Source organism: Neofelis nebulosa, chromosome 5, assembly GCF_028018385.1.
Source record: "Neofelis nebulosa isolate mNeoNeb1 chromosome 5, mNeoNeb1.pri, whole genome shotgun sequence".
Taxonomy (NCBI): domain Eukaryota; kingdom Metazoa; phylum Chordata; class Mammalia; order Carnivora; family Felidae; genus Neofelis; species Neofelis nebulosa.
In genome coordinates this window covers 35,012,398-35,035,529 of record NC_080786.1, presented here as the reverse complement: position 1 = coordinate 35,035,529, position 23,132 = coordinate 35,012,398, and the positions used below count along the sequence as shown (strand labels likewise).

Sequence of the window (23,132 nt, the reverse complement as noted above, 5' to 3'; positions counted from 1 at the left end):
CAAAACATTAACATTAGGATCCCTCCCAACCCCAGATTGGAGGAGGGAAGATGGCGGCGTAGGAGGACGCTGGGCTCACCGTGTCCTGCTGATCACTTAGATTCCACCTACACCTGCCTAAATAACCCAGAAAACTGCCATAAGACTAGCAGAATGGATTCTCTGGAGCCAAGCGCAGACGAGAGGCCCACGGAAGAGGGTAGGAAGGGCAGAGAGGCGGTGCGCGCTACATGGACTGGTGGGAGGAAGCCGGAGTGGAGGGGCAGCCCGCCGGCAAAGCAGAGTCCCCGAGTCTGGCTGGCAAAAGCAGAGGGGCCGGACGGAGTGTGTTTCCACAGCAAGTGGGACTTGACATCTGGAAGGTTATAAGCTAACAGCTCTGCTCAGAGAGCAGGAAGGCTGGAGGACAACGGGAGGGAGAGTTGTTGAGCCCCGGACAACAGAGCACAGTTTGGCGGGGAACAAAGGCGCTCAGCAGCGCCATCTCCCTAGCCCATCCCCATCTCCCTCACCCATCCCCCAGCCAAAATCCCAAAGGGAACCAGTTCCTGCTAGGGAACTTGCTTGCACCACGCAAACACCCAACGCTGTGCTTCTGCGGATCTATCCCTCTGGCGGCGGGTCTGACTCCCTCCTGGTACCGCAGGGCCCCCCCGCCCCAGGCGGATCACCGAAGGATAAGTGAGCTGAGCCTCTCCCTCCCGCCCCTGTGCACCTTGCCGATCCACCCGAGCTAATACGCCAGATCCCAGCACCACAAGCCTGGCAGTGTGCAAATAGCCCAGACAGGCCACGCCACCCCACAGTGAATCCCGCCCCTAGGAGAGGGGAAGAGAAGGCACACACCAGTCTGATTGTTGCCCCAGCGGTGGGCTAGGGGCAGACATCAGGTCTGACTGCGGCCCCACCCACCAACACAAGTTATTCAAGACAGCACAGGGGAAGTGCCCTGCAGTTCCGCACCACTCCAGGGACTATCCAAAATGACCAAACAGAAGAATTCCCCTCAAAAGAATCTCTAGGAAATAACAACAGCTAACAAACTGATCAAAAAGGATTTAAACAATATAACAGAAAGTGAATTTAGAATAATAGTCATAAAATTAATCGCTGGGCTTGAAAGCCATATAGAGGACAGCAGAGAATCTATTGCTACAGAGATCAAGGGACTAAGGAACAGTCAGGAGGAGCTAAAAAATGCTATAAATGAGCTGCAAAATAAAATGGAAACAACCATTTGAAGAGGCAGAGGAGAGAATAGGTGAACTAGAAGATAAAATTATGGAAAAAGAGGAAGCTGAGAAAAAGAGAGAAAAAAATCCAGGAGTATGAGGGGAAAATTAGAGAACTAAGTAAGTGATGCACTAAAGAGAAATAATCTACGCATAATTGGTATTCCAGAGGAGGAAGAGAGAGGGAAAGGTGCTGAAGGTGTACTTGAAGAAATAATAGCTGAGAACTTCCCTGATTTGGGGAAGGAAAAAGGCATTGAAATCCAAGAGGCACAGAGAACTCCCTTCAGACGTAACTTGAATCGATCTTCTGTACGACATATCATAGTGAAACTGGAAAAATAAAAGGATAAAGAGAAAATTCTGAAAGCAGCTAGGGATAAACGTGCTCTAACATATAAAGGGAGACCTATAAGACTTGTGACCAATCTCTCTACTGAAACTTGGCAGGTCAGAAAGGAATGGCAGGAGATCTTCAATGTATTGAACAGAAAAAAATATGCAGCCGAGAATCCTTTATCCAGCAAGTCTGTCATTTAGAATAGAAGGAGAGATAAAGGTCTTACCAAACAAACAAAAACTGAAGGAATTCGTCACCACTCAACAGCCCTACAAGAGATCCTAAGGGGGATCCTGTGAGACAAAGTACCAGAGACATCGCTACAAGCATGAAACCTACAGACATCACAATGACTCTAAACCCATCTCTTTCTATAATAACACTGAACGTAAATGGACTAAATGTGCCAACCAAAAGACATAGGGTATCAGAATGGATAAAAAAACAAGACCCATCCATTTGCTGTCTACAAGAGACTCATTTTATTTTATTTATTTTTTTTAATATATGAAATTTATTGTCAAATTGGTTTCCATACAACACCCAGTGCTCATCCCAAAAGGTGCCTTCCTCAATACCCAACACCCACCCTCCCCTCCCTCCCACCCCCTCATCAACCCTCAGTTTGTTCTCAGTTTTTAACAGTCTCTTATGCTTTGGCTCTCTCCCACTCTAACCTCTTTTTTTTTTTTTCCTTCCCCTCCCCCATGGGTTTCTGTTAAGTTTAAGAGACTCATTTTAGACATGAGGACACCTTCAGATTGAAAGTGAGGGGATGGAGAACTATTTATCATGCTACTGGAAGTCAAAAGAAAGCTGGAGTAGCCATACTTATATCAGACAAACTAGACTTTAAATTAAAGGCTGTAACAAGAGATGAAGAAGGACATTATATAATAATCACAGGGTCTATCCATCAGGAAGAGCTAACAATTATAAATGTCTATGCACCAAATATGGGAGCCCCCAAATATATAAAACAATTGCTCATAAACATAAGCAACTTTATTGATAAGAATGTGGTCATTGCAGGGGACTTTAACACTCCACTTACAGAAATGGATAGATCATCTAGACACACGGTCAATAAAGAAACAAGGGCCCTGAATGATACATTGGATCAGATGGACTTGACAGATATATTTAGAACTCTGCATCCCAAAACAACAGAATATTCTTTCTTCTCGAGTGCACATGGAACATTCTCCAAGATAGATCACATACTGGGTCACAAAACAGCCCTTCATAAGTATACAAGAATTGAGATAATACCATGCATACTTTCAGACCACAATGCTATGAAGCTTGAAATCAAACACAGGAAAAAGTCTGGAAAACCTCCAAAAGCATGGAGGTTAAAGAACACCCTACTAAAGAATGAGTGGGTCAACCAGGCAATTAGAGAAGAAATTTAAAAATATATGTAAACAAATGAAAATGAAAATACAACAATCCAAACGCTTTGGGACGCAGCGAAGGCAGTCCTGAGAGGAAAACACATTGCAATCCAGGCCTATCTCAAGAAACAAGAAAAATCCCAAATACAAGATCTAACAACATACCTAAAGGAAATAGAAGCAGAACAGCAAAGACACCCCAAACCCAGCAGAAGAAGAGAAATAATAAAGATCAGAGCAGAAATAAACAATATAGAATCTAAAAAAACTGTAGAACAGATCAACGAAACCAAGAGTTGGTTTTTTGAAAAAGTAAACAAAATTGATAAACCTTTAGCCAGTCTTCTCAAAAAGAAAAGGGAGATGACCCAAATAGATAAAATCATTAATGAAAATGGAGTTATTACAACCAATCCCTCAGAAATACAAACAATTATCAGGGAATACTATGAAAAATTATATGCCAACAAATGGGACAACCTGGAAGAAATGGACAAATTCCTAAACACCCACACACTTCCAAAACTCAATCAGGAGGAAATAGGAAGCTTGAACAGACCCATAATCAGTGAATAAATTGAATCAGTTATCAAAAATCTCCCAACAAATAAGAGTCCAGGACCAGATGGCTTCCCAGGGGAGTTCTACCAGACGTTTAAAGCAGAGATAATACCTATCCTTCTCAAGCTATTCCAAAAAATAGAAAGGGAAGGAAAACTTCTAGACTCACAGTATAACTTTGATTCCTAAACCAGACAGAGACCCAGTAAAAAAAGAGAACTACAGGCCAATATCCCTGATGAATATGGATGCAAAAATTCTCAGTAAGATACTAGCAAATCGAATTCAACAGCATATAAAAAGAATTCTTCACCATGATCAAGTGGCATTCATTCCTGGGCAGCAGGGCTGGTTCAACATTCGCAAATGCATCAACATGATACATCACCTTAATAAAAAAAAAGATAAGAACCATATGATCCTGTCAATCGATGCAGAAAAGGCATTTGACAAAATTCAGCACCCTTTCTTAATAAAAACACTTGAGAAAGTCGGATAGAAGGAACATACTTGAACATCATAAAAGCCATTTATGAAAAGCCCACAGCTAACATCATTCTCAATGGGGAAAAACTGAGAGCTTTTTCCCTGAGATCAGGAACACGACAGGGATGTCCACTCTCACCGCTGTTGTTTAACATAGTGTTGGAAGTTCTAGCATCAGCAATCAGACAACAAAAGGAAATCAAAGGCATCAAAATCGACAAAGATGAAGTCAAGCTTTCACTTTTTGCAGATGACATGATATTATACATGGAAAATCCGATAGACTCCACCAAAAGCCTGCTAGAACTGATACATGAATTTAGCAAAGTCGCAGGATACAAAATCAATGTACACAAATCAGTTGCATTCTTATACACTAATAATGAAGCAACAGAAAGACAAATAAAGAAACTGATCCCATTCACAATTGCACCAAGAAGCATAAAATACCTACGGATAAATCTAACCAAAGATGTAAAAGATCTGTATGCTGAAAACTATAGAAAGCTTATGAAGGAAATTGAAGATGATATAAAGAAATGGAAAAACATTCCGTGCTCGTGGATTGGAAGAATAAATATTGTCAAAATGTCAATACTACCCAAAGCTATCTACACATTCAATGCAATCCCAATCAAAATTGCACCAGCATTCTTCTCGAAACTAGAACAAGCAATCCTAAAATTCATATGGAACCACAAAAGGCCCTGAATAGCCAACGTAATTTTGAAGAAGACCAAAGCAGGAGGCATCACAATCCCAGACTTTAGCCTCTACTACAAAGCTGTAATCATCAAGACAGCATGGTATTGGTACAAAAACAGACACATAGACCAATGGAATCGAATAGAAACCCCAGAACTAGACCCACAAACATATGGCCAACTAATCTTTGACAAAGCAGGAAAGAACATCCAATGGAAAAAAGACAGTCTCTTTAACAAATGGTGCTGGGAGAACTGGACAGCAACATGCAGAAGATTGAAACTAGACCACTTTCTCACACCATTCACAAAAATAAACTCAAAACTGATAAAGGACCTGAATGTGAGACAGGAAACCATCAAAACCCTAGAGGAGAAAGCAGGAAAAGACCTCTCTGACCTCAGTCATAGCAATTTCTTACTTGACACATCCCCAAAGGCAAGGGAATTAAAAGCAAAAATGAACTGCTGGGACCTTATGAAGATAAAAAGCTCCTGCACAGCAAAGGAAACAACCAACAAAACTAAAAGGCAACCAACGGAATGGGAAAAGATATTTGCAAATGACATATCGGACAAAGGGCTAGTATCCAAAATCTATAAAGAGCTCACCAAACTCCACACCTGAAAAACAAATAACCCAGTGAAGAAATGGGCAGAAAACATGAATAGACACTTCTTTAAAGAAGACATCAGGATGGCCAACAGGCACATGAAAAGATGCTCAACGTCACTACTCATCAGGGAAATACAAATCAAAACCACACTCAGATATTACCTCACGTCAGTCAGAGTGGCCAAAATGAACAAATCAGGAGACTATAGATGCTCGAGAGGATGTGGAGAAATGGGAACCCTCTTGCACTGTTGGTGGGAATGCAAATTGGTGCAGCCACTTTGGAAACAGTGTGGAGGTTCCTCAAAAAATTAAAAATAGACTTACCCTATGACCCAGGAGCAGCACTGCTAGGAATTTACCCAAGGGATACAGGAGTACTGATGCATAGGGGCACTTGTACCCCAATGTTTATAGCAGCACTCTCAACAATAGCCAAATTATGGAAAGAGCCTAAATGTCCATCAACTGATGAATGGATAAAGAAATTGTGGTTTATATACACAATGGAGTACTACGTGGCAATGAGAAAGAATGAAATATGGCCCTTTGTAGCAACATGGATGGAACTGGATAGTGTGATGCTAAGTGAAATAAGCCATATAGAGAAAGACAGATACCGTATGTTTTCACTCTTATGTGGATCCTGAGAAACTTAACAGAAACCCATGGGGGAGGGGAAGGAAAAAAAAAGAGGTTAGAGTGGGAGAGAGCCAAAGCATAAGAGACTCTTAAAAACTGAGAACAAACTGAGGGTTGATGAGGGGGTGAGAGGGAGGGGAGGGTGGGTGATGGGTATTGAGGAGGGCACCTTTTGGGATGAACACTGGGTGTTGTATGGAAACCAATATGACAATAAACTTCATATATTGAAAAAAAAAAAAAGGATACCTCCCAACCCCTTAATTCACAACAAACTCAAATCATTTGTGTATCTTGTTGATTTTAGCTTCTTAGTGAAAAAGGAAGAAATGTCAGTCTAGTAAAAACAGCATTTGTTGGGGCACCTAGGTGGCTCAGTCAGTTGGGCGTCCAACTCTTGATTTCAGCTCAGGTCATGATCTTGTGGTTCATGAGTTTGAGTCCCGCGTCAGACCCTGCACTGATGCGTAGGGCCTGGTTGGGATTCTCTCTCTCTTCCTCTCTCTCTGCCCCTCCCCTGCTCATGCTGTCGGTATCTTTCTCAAAATATATAAACTTTAAAAGATGCTATTGAAAAAAACAAACAGCACTTGTTTTGGAGATAAACTTGGATTCATATCTCAAGGCTGTCACTCATTCTTGAGCAGTGTGGCATGGAGCATATCACTGCACCAAGCAGATCTCAGTTTCTCATCTAGAAGTTGGAGAAAATAAAGTCTTTTAGTACTACTGTATGAATCCCAATATGCAAAGTGCATATTCTCATGCTGAGTACATAGTGGACACTCAATAAAATTCATTCATAACCATTATTTCCACACTTACTTCCCTTAAACTTGTGTAGTATTTCACTGTCCCAATCCATTTGTTCATACACATCAACAAATGGTAAATCTTACAGAGTGCAGGTATGAACAGGTTTCTTTTCTGGTTTAATGGTTCCAAATTGCTTACTGGATTAAAGTCCAATTCCTCCCTATTTAAGAATCTTCAGGCTCTAGCTCTGTCCTTCCTCTCCATGCTTTTCCCTCAGTGTCCTAAACAAATACCAGGCAAACTGGACTTTTGTGGTTCTCAAATATACCACGTTCTCTTTAACTCAAAGTCCTGCTCACATTATTCCTCCTTTATCAAACTGATATCCCTGGCTGGATATTTTATCCTTTGAGTACTTTATTGGTACTTCTCAGGGTACTCATATTTGGTATAGTATTTCATTATTTGTACATAACTCACCTCCCTTTGAAGAGAGAAACTAGGCTATTGTTCATGTACCTACTCACCACTTTGCTAAATGATCACACACACACACACACATTCATACACAGAGTTTTATTTTTTGAAAATGCCAACTAGACTTTTCCAGGAATTATTTTCACTTCCTCAACTTCTGATGAAGGGGTGGGAATAGAATGGGGAGAGCAAGGTGTATACAGAGTACTGATAGAGGCATTGCTGACTGAACTTCCATTTGGATTTCTCACAGCAGCGGAAAAAAGGAAGGGGTGAAACAGTCATCCTAGAAATTGACCAGGTAAGACTTTAAGATCTGTTGATCAATTGCAATCAACCTCTTGGGAAATCCTTTACCAATTTGCTAAGCTTGTCCATATTTATTTTCTTCCCCAGAGCTACTTTCCTAACCTTCCAGTCTCCTCTAAACCACAGAGTAAACAAAAGATTTTAAACCCACCATTGAAAACTTAGGAATATACACACATGTAGTTAGTTATTTTATCTATTAGTTCATATTTGAGAATCTTATTTAAAATGGAATTTCTTTTAACCAAATCCAAGACTAAATTTTTATAGGTCTAAAATTTTTATAGGCAGCACCTAGTATAGTGCTTTGGATATAGTACAAATTCAGTATGTAATGGTTGAAAGAAGAATGAATTTATAGTATACAACTGCAGAACTTAATGTTGGTTAACTGCAGTGGGAAAAATGAGAAAAGGTAGAGTCACAGTGAGTGTGACACGGGGGGCTCAGCTCTCATCAATACTAACTAAATAAATCCTTGGGTGCCTAGTGTATTTAAGGATTTAAGTATCCCCAACTGAGTGCCTTGAGGATAGAGATGATATGTTATTTTGTATTGCTTGGTAATGTGCCAAGTCTTAAGATACTTTCTCAAGTGCAAGAGTATCCAGGAATCAGAAATATTAGAAGCTCCACTATTCAAGCAAATTACATATAGTTTGAATTCATAAAATTTTCAACAAACTCTTCTCAATTTATATTTCATAAGATAAAACTGCTGGCATTAAAATCCAGTTCCAGACCCACTCTTCTATTAAATACTGCAAAAACACAGAATAGTAGAAATGGAAAGATCTTTAGAGATTATCCAGCCTATTTTTTTTAAATGTTTATTTTTCAGAGAGAGACAGAGAGAGAGCATGAGCAGGTGAAGGTCAGAGAGAGAGGGAGACACAGAATCAGAAGCAGGCTCCAGGCTCTGAGCCCTCAGCACAGATCCCTACCTGGGGCTCAAACCCACCAACAGGGAGATCGTGACCTGAGCCGAGGTCCTCTGGCTTAACCAACTGAGCCACCCAGGCGGCCACAACCTATTTTTAATATCAGGAAAACTGAGGCCCACAAAGAGATCACATTAGCAGCAAAGCTCTCATTAAAAGACACGCAGAGTCCATGTCTCTCTCTGAATGTTTCTACACACACACACACACACACACACACACTTTTTGCCTTTCTGAAAATACAGAGGTCTTAAAAAGCCAAGGCTTCTGTCAGGCCAGAGGTACTCATTTAAACGTAACAAGTTTTTATTTGGCCCACGGTGTTTAAAACAAAATAAAAGCAGGAATATAGGAAGATGGTGACAGGCAAATGCTCTCGCAGTTTTTGCAACCTGTGGCTCATGTCCTTTCTACAGTTACCTCTATGAAGAGATACTCTGATGTAGTAGAAAGATCACGGGACTCTGAGGACACATGAATCTGGGATGAAATCCCGACTCCACCACTTACTATGTGGCCTTGGTCAGGACACTTCTTTGAACTTTAGTTTCCTCATTAGTCAAATGGAGATAATTCAGTTTGATGGAAGGGTTTGAGAGGAAAGTATGTCTAGCACACAGCTGAAGATCGATAAATATTTGTTAAATAAATGAATAACACAGTCGATGCTCAGTAACAAATGATCATGCGTGATTGGAATCCCTATCTCCTGGGGGCTCCAGACTGAAGGCTCTTGGCCTCCCTGCAAGCTTACAGGCCTCAAGCCCGGCCCTGAGTCTGGCCATTTCTTCCCAGCTCACTCGGCGCTCGGTCCAGGGCTCGCAGAGAATTTCCTGGTCCTAGTTCTCTGGCCACCTTAGTACTGAGGCGTCGGACCCGTGCTCCGCCTCCTCTCCCGTTCCCTCCCATCAGAGCCAGAGTCGGAAGAGGCGGACGCGGCTCCTCAAACCACAACTCCACTACGGCGGTGCTCCCCCTGCCGTTAGCGTCCAAAGGGATTAAGCATTTCGTTTTTCTCATCTTTTTTTTCTCTCTCGGTTTCTAGTTCTCAGTCTCCCCTCACGGGATCGAGTCCATTTCGTTTGGTGGTTAAAGACCACACGCAGCCTTCTCAAACCCTTCGGCTCAGGACAGTTTAGAAGGCCGCGTTGCCTGGGAAACTGAGAAGGGCGTTGGAAAACGGCCACCCTGCGTCGCGTTTGCGCAGGCGCTAGCGGCCTGGCTTCCATTATCGCGAGAATCGCCTCCCGGAAGTTCCACGTCAGTCAGTCGGCCGGCAGCAGGTCGGTGGGTCTCTCAGGGTCTGCGTCGCCGGTGGCAAGTGCGGGCTCCCGGGCTCTGACCAACGGAGCGATGGTAGGTCCAGACCCTGCAGGAGGGAGCGGGGCCTTTTCGTCTGAGGTCAGCCTTGAGCTGCTGGAGTGCGGGCTGCGGATGCGGCCGCCGCCTCAGGCCTTGCGGGGTCCTGGTCCGGTTTGAGTTTTTTGAGGGAGGCGGCGGCGGTGGGGCCCAGGAATCTGAGGTGGTTTGGAGACGCAGTGCCTGGGCTTTGACAAAACTACCTCATTCTGCCCTTAACACGGCGGCAGCTGACCGTACTCTCATGTTGGGCTTGTTCTTGCTATAATAACGTGTGCTGACCGCACTGACGATCTTAAACAGAAAAGCATTCCCTCTGAAATAGGTAAATAAAGTGTATATGGAGTTCAAAGTGGAATTTCGAATGCTTTGGCATCCCACTTTAAGTTTCAAGGGGGCAAAGAAGGGTTAGGATGTTGCTTATAAAACTGGTGTGCTTTTCTGCATTTGCAAGGATAGTGCCTGGTAAGAATGGCAGTCAGGACAGGTAGCACTTTTTTATTGTCATTCTCACCCTCAAAAATACCCTAAAGTACTTTTGCCCAAGAGTGTTCTAATAAGAAGAAAAAAAGTACAATAGTGTGAGGATATGATTTCTGCAAAAAAGTAAGAAAGTCGGTATTCTGTATTTAAACATTATCCTGCACCCCCCCCCCCCCCCCCCCACTTTTTACTTGTTATGGAGCATAGGTTCAGAGATTTTGGAGCTTGAAGAACTTTGGGATTAATAAATCCAAAATCTGTATATTGCGGTAAAAAAAAAAAAAAGTTTGTAAAAAGCTAATTGAGGCAGAGTTGGGATTACAGCAGAGGTTGAGTCCTTAGGGAAACTGGTGAAAGTTATGGATAATGGGTAGAGAAGCACACAGCGTTGCAAAAAATTCAGTGGGTTCACTAGAGACCACCTCTCCCCTATCCTTATCCATGAACTTCGTTGGGTCCCCAGGTTAAGGGTCCCTGAACAAGATCTGAGGTCTCTTAATGATCCTACTTCATATTGCCAATGATCCGCTCTGGTCTGGGATCTGCTGCGCTTTCAGTAATGGACATTTTCTAACGAAATATCCTTCATTCTTTAATACATTTAAAATCTTTTTAATGAGATACAAATACGAATTTATTTTTTCACTTGTTTACCATAGAGTGTTTACTATGTGCCCATGCAATTTGCTAATCATTTGCCTCCTAAGTCTTTCAACAGCTGGGAGAATAAGTTATAAGAAGTGTTTATGGAGCAGTTATGATAGGCCAGGCACTATTCTAACTGCTTAACACTGAATTTAATTCTCATAACACTAAGACGTAGATAAAAGTATTATCCCCGTTTTACTTAATGTCGAACCTGAGAGAAGTTCTAAGTAAACTTGCCCATTACTGCATATTTGAAATGAGTGGCAGAACTGAAATTTGGGTGCAGCATAATTCCCTAGACCTGGATTATACCATCTGTCCTTAAACCCCATATCCAAATATAGAAGATGCTGTGGAGATAAAGACATGAGTAAAGCAATGACCCTGCCCTTAAGAAGAATCAACTCTATAAAGCAAAAAGAGATACGTATACAAATGTTAAAGGTTAAAATTAACTTCTATAAGATCCCTTAGGAAAGGATAGTTCTGGCTAAGGTAATCCAAAAGATTTTATTGGTGGCAGCAGCATTTAAGATGAGTCCTAAATGGGGACGCCTGGGTGGCTCAGTCAGTTAAGCGTCCAACTTGGGCTCAGGTCATTATCTCACGGTCCGTGAGTTCGAGCCCCGCGTCGGGCTCTGTGCTGACAGCTCAGAGCCTGGAGCCTGCTTCGGATTCTGTGTCTCCCCTTCTCATTACCTCTCCCCTGCTCACAGTCTGTCTGTCTCTCTCTCTCTCTCTCTCAAAAATAAATAAACATTAAAAAAAAAAAAGAGTCCCAAATGCATCCAGTTTTTGGAAAATGGAGGCATTTAGAACGAAGGGTACAGTGTGAATATCTTACTCGTGTTTGTATCCTAGAGTGTCTAATACAGTGTCTCATTCAAAGTAGTCACTTAAATGTTGGGAGAAATGTAACAAGAGATTTCATATGTGCTTTTTAAACTGGGATTTGTGAATTAGGGATACTTGGAAGTATTCTAGGGTTGCTTAGTCCCCCGGCCCAACTTTCCATAGCATCACTTTTACTCAGTAATCATTAAACATCCATATGGTAAAATATATACAGTTTGTAAGTGATGGATTTCCTCATTTGCTAGAGGAAAAGTGTGAGATGTGCTGGCTTACGTGAAAGCCCCCACTGTGGTTCCTGGCACACAATAGACATTTCATGTTTGTTCACTCTGAAGAGACCAGCAAAAGGAGTTGAAATTTGTCCTGCAAATTAATGAGGCAAAATTGAGAAAAGGATGAAGTAAAAAGTCCTGCTTCCCTGAATGACCAAGAAGTGTCAGGATGGTGATTTGAAAATGGAGAGTTTGAGATGGAGAGAAAGGCACAGCAGTGGAAACATTTTTTGGTGATTGTAGAGAAGAGCCAAAGAACTCTGATCTTTTAAAGTAAAGAGATCTAGGTTATTGCTAAAAGTGGGAGAGGCGTGTATAGAAGTGATAACAGGGTTGGAAGTAGTAGATGAATAAAAGCCTTGTGAGGCGTTTGCTTTGTTTCAGAAAATTATCTCTGCTGAAAATATCTAGTGATCTTCATTTTGTGTTGAAAAGTAACCTTAAATTTCTGTTCCATTCATGATCATTCTGGAAGATTACAGAAATAAAGATTCCGCAGTAACTCAACTTGCCAAATAAACTTTTCGGTTGTGTTTAAAACCTGTCGAAGGGGAAACATTTTAAATCAGTCTTCCCTAATCTGTGTCCAAGAGAGAATTAAGACTAAATCCAAAGGTATCACTGTTTATAATGAATTAACTTTTTTTCTAGAATGGTAAGTATTCTTGGGAGAATTGAGAAAATACTTTATTCACATCATTTTCTTGTCTGTGGTGTAGATGAATCCAGGTTGAAAAAAGCTGTTTTAAACTATTACCATTTTCTGACTCAAGAGTATTTTAATTTTTTTTTTAATTTTTTTTTTTAACGTTTATTTATTTTTGAGACAGAGAGAGACAGAGCATGAACGGGGGAGGGGCAGAGAGAGAGGGAGACACAGAATTGGAAGCAGGCTCCAGGCTCTGAGCCATCAGCCCAGAGCCCGAAGCGGGGCTCGAACTCACAGACCGCGAGATCATGACCTGAGCTGAAGTCGGATGCTTAACCGACTGAGCCACCCAGGGGCCCCAAGAGTATTTTAATTTTTGTTTAAAATTGTTCTAATTAGAATTAGGTTCTTGTATTAGATTACTAAGTAATGCATCAGTTAGGTTCCTAATTAAGTACGTTAGGTTCCTATAACTTTAAATCCATTAAAATGTTATAAATATTCCATTTGCCTCCAAAGGGCTTGGATATAACCCATATTGATCACACATCCCATTCATCTAGTATTTACTAATACTGTTGCCAAAATACTTTTCTCTGAAGAAATCAATTTTTTTATTGAGGTATAATGGAAATAATGTTATGTTAATTCCATGTGTACAATATAATGACTTAGCATATGTATATATTGTGAAATGGTCACAACAGTAAGTCTAGTTAACATCCATCGCTATATGTGGTTAGAGTAATTTTTTTTTGTGATAACTTTTAAGGTCTAAGCAACTTTGATATATACAACACAGTATTATTAACTAGTCACCGTGTTGTACATTATATCCCCAGGACTTAATTATTTTATTACTGGAAGTTTGTACCCTTTGACCTCCTCCATCCATTGTGCCCATCCCCACCCCTTGCTTCTGGCAACCACCGATCTGTTCTCTGAATGTATGAGCTTGAGCTGTTTAGTGTGTGTGTGTGTGTTTATTTTTTTTTTTTAAGATTCTACATACAAGTGAGGTCATATAGTGTTTGTCTTTTTCCAACTTATTTGACTTAGCATAATACTATCAAGGTCCATCCATGTTGTCACAAACGGCAAGGTTTCATTCTTTTTTATGGCTGAATAATATTCCTGTGTGTGTATACAATGGAATATTATATATAAATATATGTAATATGTATTATGTACATATATACAATGGAATATTATATGTATAGTATGCATATATTACATATGTTTTCTTCATTCATCCATCAATGGACACTTATACATTGTTTCGATGTCATGGCTATTGTAAATAATGCTACAGTGAACATGGGGGTGTATATATCTTTCCAAGTTGGTGCTTTCCTTGTTCTTTGGATAAATACCCAGAAGTGGAATTGCTAGGTCATACATATGGTAGTTCTGTTTTTAATTCTGGCAGAGGTGGGAGGTTGTGGGGGGAGCCTCCACACTGTTTTCCAATAGTGGCTTCACCAATTTACATTCTAGCCAACAGTGCACAAGGGTCTCTTTTCTTCACATCCTCACTGACACTTGTTATTTCTTCTCGTTTTGATAATAGCCCTTCTAATGGGTGTAAGGTGCTATCTCATTATGGTTTTGACTTGTGATGATTAGTGACATTGAACATTTTTCATGTACCTATTGGTCATCTGTAGTCTTCTTTGGAAAAATGTCCATTCAGAACCTCTGCCTATTTTTAACTAGATGATTATTTTTATTATTTTTTTTTTTTTGTTCTTGAGTTGTATGGGTTCTTTACATATTTTGAATATTGATCCCTTATCTAGATATATGATTTGCAGGTATTTTCTCCCATTCAGTAGGTTGTCTTTTCATTGATGAAATGAAATGAAATGAAATTCATTGCTGATGTTTCCTTTGCTGTGCAGCGTTTTATTTGATGTAGACCCACTTGTTAATTTTTGCTTTTGTTGCCTTTATTTTTGGTGTCAGATCCAAAAAAATCATCAACACCAGTGTCAAGGAGCTTGCTGCCTATGTTTTCTTCTAGTTTTATGGCTTCAGGTTTTACATTCAAGTCTTTAATCCATTTTGAGTCAATTTTTGTAAAATTAACTGTGGTGTAAGATAGTGGTCCAGTTTTATTCTTTTGCATATGGCTGTCCAGTTTGCCAAACATTTATTGAAGAGACCATCCTTTTCCCATTGTATATTCTTGGCTTCTTTTTGGCAGGCTAATTGACCATATATGCATGAATTTATTTCTGGGTTCTCTGTTCTGTTCCATTGATCTATGTGTTTTTATGCCAGTATCATACTGTTTTGATTGATATAGTTTAGGATTACTAAGACTTCATGAATAACACTTTAGAATATTTTCGAATAGGACACTCATGACATGGGCACAACATTGTGATTTAGTGGATATTTTATGTATGCTTACTTAGATATTCTGTAAACCAAGGGTTCTCAAAATGTGATCTGCAGTCTCCTAGGAGTCCCCCATTCTTTTTCAGGAGGTTCACAAATTAAAACTGTTTTCCTTATAGTAAGACACTATTGGCCTTTTTCACTATGTTGATAATTTGCACTGTTGGTGTAAAAGTAATAGAAGATAAAACTGAACTGGTATAGTGTCACCAAATTGTACTGTTAGTATATTCTTCATTACCACAGATTTTTTTTTTTTTTTTTGTAAGTTAAAAGTCAGTGTCCTTAATAAGGGGTGCCTGGGTGGCTCAGTTGGTTAAGTGTCTAACTCTTGATTTCAGCTCAGGCCTGATCTCATGGTTCATGAGATCGAGCCCCACATCAGGTTTCAGTTTTCATATTGCAACTAACCTTTAAGAAACTACCACTTGTCAAGTTTTAACGTGTATGAAAGAAGAATATTCATAGCTGTTTGAAAAAAGTTATTTAAATATTTCTCTTTTTCCATCTACATATCTTCATGAGACTATTTTATATACATCAACCAGAACAACATATTGAAGGCCAAAGCGAATATGAGAAACCAACTTTCTCCTATTAAGATAGAATGTAAAGAGTTTTGCAAAAATGTGAAACACTACCACTCTTCTCACTAAATTTATTTGGAATATATAGTTGTTTCTCATAAAAATATGTTAAGTTAACATGTAATGACTTTATTTTTGTTATTTGAAAGTGAATTAATAAGTATTTTTAAGTTGTTTCAATTTTAATATTTCACATGGTATCAATAGATATAAACTTCATAAACAAAAGCTTTTTAGTAAATTTTTTTAGAGTGTACAAGATTCCTGAAGCCAACAAGTTTGACAACAACTACTGTAAATTAAAAATAACTTAAGTACTCATATGTTTTTATGAGTGAAGAAGTAGGTGCTTTAGACTTGAAACTGTGCCTACAGTTTAGCAAAGTAAAAACTGAATTGTTTTATAGGCCTATTAATGCGTGTTAATGTAGTGTTTCAGTTGAGATCTCAAATATGTTTTATTTGGCATAGCAATTTAATGTTTTGTGGGTTTTTGATGTTGTTTCTCCTTAGCCTCTGCGACTTGATATAAAGAGAAAGCTAACTGCTCGATCAGATCGAGTTAAGAGTGTGGATTTGCATCCTACAGAGCCATGGATGTTGGCAAGTCTTTACAATGGCAGTGTGTGCGTGTGGAATCATGAAACACAGGTAGGAATTTTTAAGGACTTTTTAGAAATAGTGTGTTAGACAGTGATTATAATGAAAGAGAAGAAATAGAATCCACTAGCTATATGCAGACTGCTTTCTCAAATAGATTGGTACAAAGTATTTTCAGTAAAGCAGAACTAACATTTATGGGGTAATAGCTTGTGGGATAAAACGTTTGGGTCTTGTCATACACAATATTTAAATGTTAAATTCTGACATAGGTAGTATTAACTTTTCTTTGAAATTAAGGAAATTGCCACCAATATAAGGTCACTTGCTCTAGATAAAGTATTTAATAGTACTTAATTTTCTATTCAGTGAATATTCTAACGTTCCTAAGAATGGGATTTTTAATTTTATTTATTTTTCCCAAGTACTCGATATAATTATTTGCAGATGACTTTCAATCTGCCATATGAATTATAGAGTATGTCAGAGAAGTATTTATAGTCAGCTTTTGATTACACATATTAAAATATGCATTATATGGATTGTCTGCCTTACATGCTTGTTTTGCTCTTTTTCATCTGAGTAAATAATTAACCTTCAAATTGGTTTGTCTCATTTTCCTTTTTGTTGACCATTCTTGATCTTTTTCCTTCAAAATACAGAACATATAGTCAGCAATATTCCATACACTTCTGTGTCTACTTATACAATAATTACCTTCAACATCCACGTTTAAGTTAATACCCGACAAACCTCACATTGAATAATTTAAGATGGCAAAAATAGGCTTAGGAAATCAAGGCCAGGAATAAACATAAAAACACCGTTATAGTCTTATGTCACTAATGACACAGAATGACTGCACACTAAACCAAAACCCCATCAGTGACAATTTATAACCATTAACGCTTTGTTCTCTGCTTTATGCTACTGCTGATAACATTGTTTGACACGTAGGAAGCGCTCAATAATTACTTTTTGAGCTAATGAATAATGAACATTCCATTTATCCCTATTTCACTGCATCAGGAATTCTCACCTCTGCAATTTCACATCTTCATCTTGTGAATCCATTTGTATTAATGGAGATAATATGCATGCTAATTGCTTTTTTTTTGATATACTCCTGCATTCACACGTTTAAAATCTTTGTGATTTTATGCTAAACAGATATGTTGGTGCCTCCCCGAGCCCTCACTGCGCTTCCTAATTCTTCCTGGGGATCCCTTGTCTCCGCTCCATTTAGCCATTTCTCAGCTGTCATTTCACTGTAATATGTTCTAAATCCCAGGTGTACTTGCCTTACCCTTCTCTAGGTTTTCCTGTACTGTAACTCTGCTTTATCTTTACCCACTTTGCCTCATGTTTCTCTTTTGTGCCCTCCTGTGCCCTCTGGCAGGGCCGCTTGCTTCCACTTTCATAATTTACCTCATTGGTAACTTGTCTAATTTCCTTCTTTCCTTCAAGAATGGTGGTTCTGAGGTGGACCGGGATTATCCTAGTCTTATTTCCTACTGTTACTCCAAGTGCATATCTGACAGATTTATAGTAGATACTTAGTAAGTCTTTGTTGAATGGTTTGTCTCTTTTGGTTCTCCCTGCTTTTTCCCCTCTATCACCAACAGAAGCTACTTGGCACTCATGTATATTGAGAGCAAAATTCTTGAAAGAGGCAAAAAGTTTTTGGAAGTACATTCAAATGTACTTGAATTTCAAATACATCTTTGAGGTGGTGAGTCCAATGATTAAAAAAATCAGTATGTTGGAATTTGAAGCCATCCTGCCAATTAAGTGGTGTGGACAAGCCTTTTAACCATGTTAAGGCTCAGTTTAATTATCTAAAATGAAGATGATATTGTTGCCTTCCCTATATCACAGGAGTATCAAAAGGATTAAATCCAATTAGATAAAATTGTGTGTGAGACCTGTAAGGTACCATACAAGTATTAGTCATTATTTTCCTGACTTACATTGTTTGTTGAGTGTATAGCTTTCCTCCTGTTTAGACTGTTTAGGTTCTAGAATGTGGAGACCGTCTCTTGTGTTATTTGTATCAGTCATAGCACTTAACATGGACCTGAACCATGACTGTTGTGCAGCTGCTTTATGTGTACGGCTCAGCAGATCCCTGGATTTATTGACTACTCATAAGCTTTCGTGGATTTGTCCGTCATCTTAGAGACTGCATGTTCTTTCTGCTCTCAGTGTCTGTATTGTAATCAACTGACAGTGGTTGTACAGGTTGGAGCTTCCCCATTTAATGTCTTTGTGTGAAGAATCTTTGAGGTCTGTCTCTATTCTTTTTTTTTTTTTTTTTTTTTTTTGTAACTTAGTTTTTGTTTGTTTGCTTTAGTATAGTTGACATACAATGTTACATTAGTTTCAGGTTTACTAGCTTCTGTTCTTTTTATTTAGTGCACATGGTTCATCAGTTAGTAAGATTGTACTTTTTTCCATTACTCTCTGGTACAAAAAAAGATATTGCAAAATGATAGCTTGATTTTCAGAATTTTAAAAAATAAGGCATCAAAGTAGGAGGACAAAAAGATGCATTTATCCCTGTTCTTTCTAGGAGGAGTCTCCTAGTTATCTACTTTTATCCTGTGTATATTATTCCATTCTGAACAACTTGAAGAGATATCTAAATCACTGTGTAAAGCATAACTTCACTAAAGACAGGTAAACAGCATTTGTATGGAAACATATTGCTGAGATGTACAAAACAACTGCATCTTTTTTAGGAGTTTATTTTGTGAGTTGACGGGTTTAATTTTAAAAAGAAAACTAAGCAGGGGTGTTCGGTGCCTTAGTCAGTTAAGCGTCCGAATCTTGGTTTCTGCTCAGGTTATGATCTCACAGTTCGTGAGTTCAAGCCCTGCATCAGGCTCCATGCTGACAGTGCAGAACCTGCTTGGGATTCTCTCTCTCTGGCCCACCCCTGTTTGTGGTGTCTTTCTTTCTCTAAATAAATAATTAAGCTTTAATAAATAAACAAATTAAGCCAATTCATTTAACAAATAGTTGTTACACACTGGTTGTTTGCCAGCCACTGTTCTAAGCTCTGGAAATACAGTGGTGAAAAGATTCCTGCCCTCAGGGAGCTTAGTAGGAAAGATTGACATTAAACACATAATTATGAAGGTGCTGTGTTTTGAAAGGGGAGTGTAAGGATCTGTGAGTAGGTTTTCAGGAGGAGGAAAGGTAAGGCTGGGAGTAGCCAAAGGTGAGGCTAGAGAGAAAGGAAAGGGCAGGCTGGAGCACAGAGGATCTGGAATTTCATCTTGTGGACATTTGCTCTCTTTTATCCTTTGTAAGTATTTTAGTTTTGAAACTGTTAAAGAAGAGAAGATTGGTCTGTGTTTTTCATTTGATTGTTGAACTTTTGTATTTTAGCCTGAAAATATTTTTAAATTAGAAGTGATCTAAATAAATAGATGTTTTAAATAGAACAATAGATTCTTCAGTTATTTTCTCATAACTCAAAGTGTATGTGTTTTTATTAATTTTAAAGACACTGGTGAAAACATTTGAAGTATGTGATCTTCCTGTTCGAGCTGCAAAGTTTGTTGCAAGAAAGAATTGGGTTGTGACAGGAGCGGTAAGTAATTCTGTGAATCTCTAATCCCTTCGGTTCAATTTCTGAACTGGTCAGTGATAATGTGGATGATTTAATTCTTGATTTTCTAATTAGTGTAATGTTTTGAAGCTTGGACTTTAATCCTTGAGCCTATAATCCACTTTTCTTGTGCAGTTGACTTCGTAACAGTAGTAATGACTTCTAGATTTTCATTTCCAGGATGATATGCAGATCAGAGTGTTCAATTACAACACTCTGGAGAGGGTTCATATGTTTGAAGCACACTCGGACTACATTCGCTGTATTGCTGTTCATCCAACCCAGCCTTTCATTCTCACTAGCAGCGGTAAGAAGTGACTTCTTTTGGTTACGTGCATCTCTTTGAGTCATTCATTTTCATTCAGCGAGACGTGCAATTCTTTCACTGCCATTACAAGTAGAGTTCTAATTCCAAGCAGCCTTTAAACTATTTAAATCCATTAGCGTGCTATCAATGCTGCTTGCTTTTGTATTTAATGAAATATCAACTCTGCTTAGGATTTGTATAGCACTTGTTCCAGTTCCTGTCAGGGAAGGCCTACAGGTCTAGATGATTAAACATCTGAACAGAAAGCTAATTTACATGCTGGTAAGTGAGTTTTTGCTGGATTGCCATATACCCTACTCAGGTTATACTTGGGCTACTTTGCTCGCTGGTATTCCATCTAAAACAGTGGACTCTTTGGAGGGCAATTAAGACAAGTTGCATTGAATTGGTAATGGTTCTTTGAAACATTTTTAAGTTAAAATTGAGAGAAGTAATTCAAAGCTTTTTTTAGCCATTCATATAAGAGGAATGCTTATTCCCTAGTCACCGACCTCGTTATTCAGTCATACTTAGATTCTAATCAAACTTGTGTTACTCTTTTGTCATTCTGTAAAGCCCACTGAGGCTTTCTTAAATTTTCTCATGAAACTTTTGTATTTGCCATTAGTAATTTCTGTATCTTATCTCCGCTCTTGTGTAGAGTTAAGTTTATTCTTAGGATAAATAAGGATTTTGAAAAATGTATTCAGTTCTGATTCTTTAAGTCATGGAATGTATGATTTCTCTTAGATTTGCTGCCTTAAAAAGCACAAAGACTGCATCTTAGTTCTGACTGAAAGAAATATAAATTGCAACTAACTTGAGACTTTCTTTTGGTCTAGATGACATGCTTATTAAGCTCTGGGACTGGGATAAAAAATGGTCCTGCTCACAAGTGTTTGAAGGACACACCCATTATGTTATGCAGATTGTGATTAATCCCAAAGATAACAACCAGTTTGCCAGTGCATCTTTGGACAGGACCATCAAGGTAGGGTGTCCACTATTTGTATCAGTTATGCTGGTAAAATACAGTTGTTTAGGTATTTTACTCCTGGCTGCCCAGAAAGTTATTCCTGATTATAAGTTTCTCTCAAAAGCTTATATTGAAGTCAAAATAGGATCTCTCACTTTGATCCAGAAGGACATATTCTGTTTAGAAGAATATTGTAGCAACTTGGCGCTCTTTTTTTAATATGAAATTTATTGTCAAATTGGTTTCCATACAACACCCAGTGCTCATCCCAACAGGTGCCCTCCTCAATACCCATCACCCACCCACCTCCCATCAACCCTCAGTTTATTCTCAGTTTTTAAGTGTCTCTTATGGTTTGGCTCCCTCCCTCTCTAACTGCAACTTGGTGCTATTAATGGAAGGAGTGTTTTTCCATATCAAAGCAGTATACTGAAAGACTTTTAAACCACCTAAACCACTGCAAACCCAGAATAAGAAAAATGCCAGAATCTTCTGTTCCCTCTCCTTTTAGTGTATTTCCTCTATTTCCTGTTTCCTTTTAGTGTATTCATTGTTGACCTCTGCTGATTGTTAATCTATTTTACATTTAAATTTCATCTGCCTCCATTCTCTTTTTCTTATTCCACTTATCCATACTGCTGCCAATTATCTTTCTATAACATGGGTTTCATCTTTCAGTTCCCAGTCTGAGAGTAAAGTTCCAATACCTTAGTGTGGACTACAAGGGTTTCCAAGACTAGCCACAGCTAATATGATGAGATATCTCCTATAACCCTGGTCTATCCACCATTCTCTAGAGATGCCATGAATGTTCACATAACCATATTCAGCTATTACCTCTGCTTGTGACACTCTCTATTCTCCCTTTTGATTTTTTTTTCCCCTCTAGAGAACTACTTATCTTTCAAGGCTTAGCACAATTATTTACTCTGAGAAGCTCTTTTCAGACACCCATTTCATCTCCAGACAGAGGCAGTCCTGCTCAGTCCCTTCCTTCCATTCCTTTTGTCTCCATTATGGCCTTCATTTTGAATGATAACTGATGTGTGTATGGAAATCTGTATCCCCCCGAAATGTTGATGTTTGGGGCAGGAACTATGTGTCACCTCCACTCCCTCAAACAGATACTCAGTAGCAAGCAACACAGTACCTTGCTTGTACTAGATGCTTAATACAAGATGCAAGAGTGCAGCCATACTCCTTTTCCCATTATGATTTTTAAAATGCCTCTACATGCATAGATTTAAAATTATATATTGCATTAACTTTTGCTTACGTGTGTATACTTACGTCTGTATAACATTTTTGTTAGTTTTCCTTTAACTTATAGAAAATGGTTGGGGCGCCTGGGTGGCGCAGTCGGTTAAGCGTCCGACTTCAGCCAGGTCACGATCTCGCGGTCCGTGAGTTCGAGCCCCGCGTCAGGCTCTGGGCTGATGGCTCGGAGCCTGGAGCCTGCTTCCAATTCTGTGTCTCCCTCTCTCTCTGCCCCTCCCCCGTTCATGCTCTGTCTCTCTCTGTCCCAAAAATAAATAAAAAACGTTGAAAAAAAATTAAAAAAAAAAAAAAAAAAAGAAAATGGTACATGTTATTTGTGTGATAATTATTAAATGATACCTCTCTGAATATCTTAGCATTTTGGCCTTATTTTTTTTCCTTTTGCTGGGTTGTCCTTGCTTTTGACATAAGTTGGAAACTTTGAATTAGTTTCAGATTTGCGTCACTAAATTAGGTATATCATGAAAACATAAATTGTCTTATCTTTGGCTCTAGTAAAGTGTGTTTGATCCAGTCAATGGTAAACATTTGTTTATACATCTTTACCCTCCCCTCCCGTGTAGGAGGCACTCAGGAAATATTTGTAAAGGTAAAGCTCAATACTAGTGCTCTAGTAATGTTTGACTACTTTTACAACT

General features: G+C 39.0%; 1 protein-coding gene across 1 annotated transcript in view; it reads left to right on the top strand.

Moving 5' to 3' along the window:
• Window positions 1-9,681: 9,681 nt before the first annotated feature.
• The window catches only part of COPB2 (COPI coat complex subunit beta 2), a 31,144-nt gene continuing 17,693 nt past the window's right edge, over window positions 9,682-23,132 (top strand). The window contains exons 1-5 of the mRNA XM_058730032.1: window positions 9,682-9,817; window positions 16,231-16,368; window positions 19,829-19,915; window positions 20,114-20,240; window positions 21,083-21,231. Of these exons, the coding sequence (XP_058586015.1) occupies window positions 9,815-9,817; window positions 16,231-16,368; window positions 19,829-19,915; window positions 20,114-20,240; window positions 21,083-21,231 (504 nt within the window). The 5' untranslated portion in view covers window positions 9,682-9,814. The remainder of the gene's footprint in view (window positions 9,818-16,230; window positions 16,369-19,828; window positions 19,916-20,113; window positions 20,241-21,082; window positions 21,232-23,132) is intronic.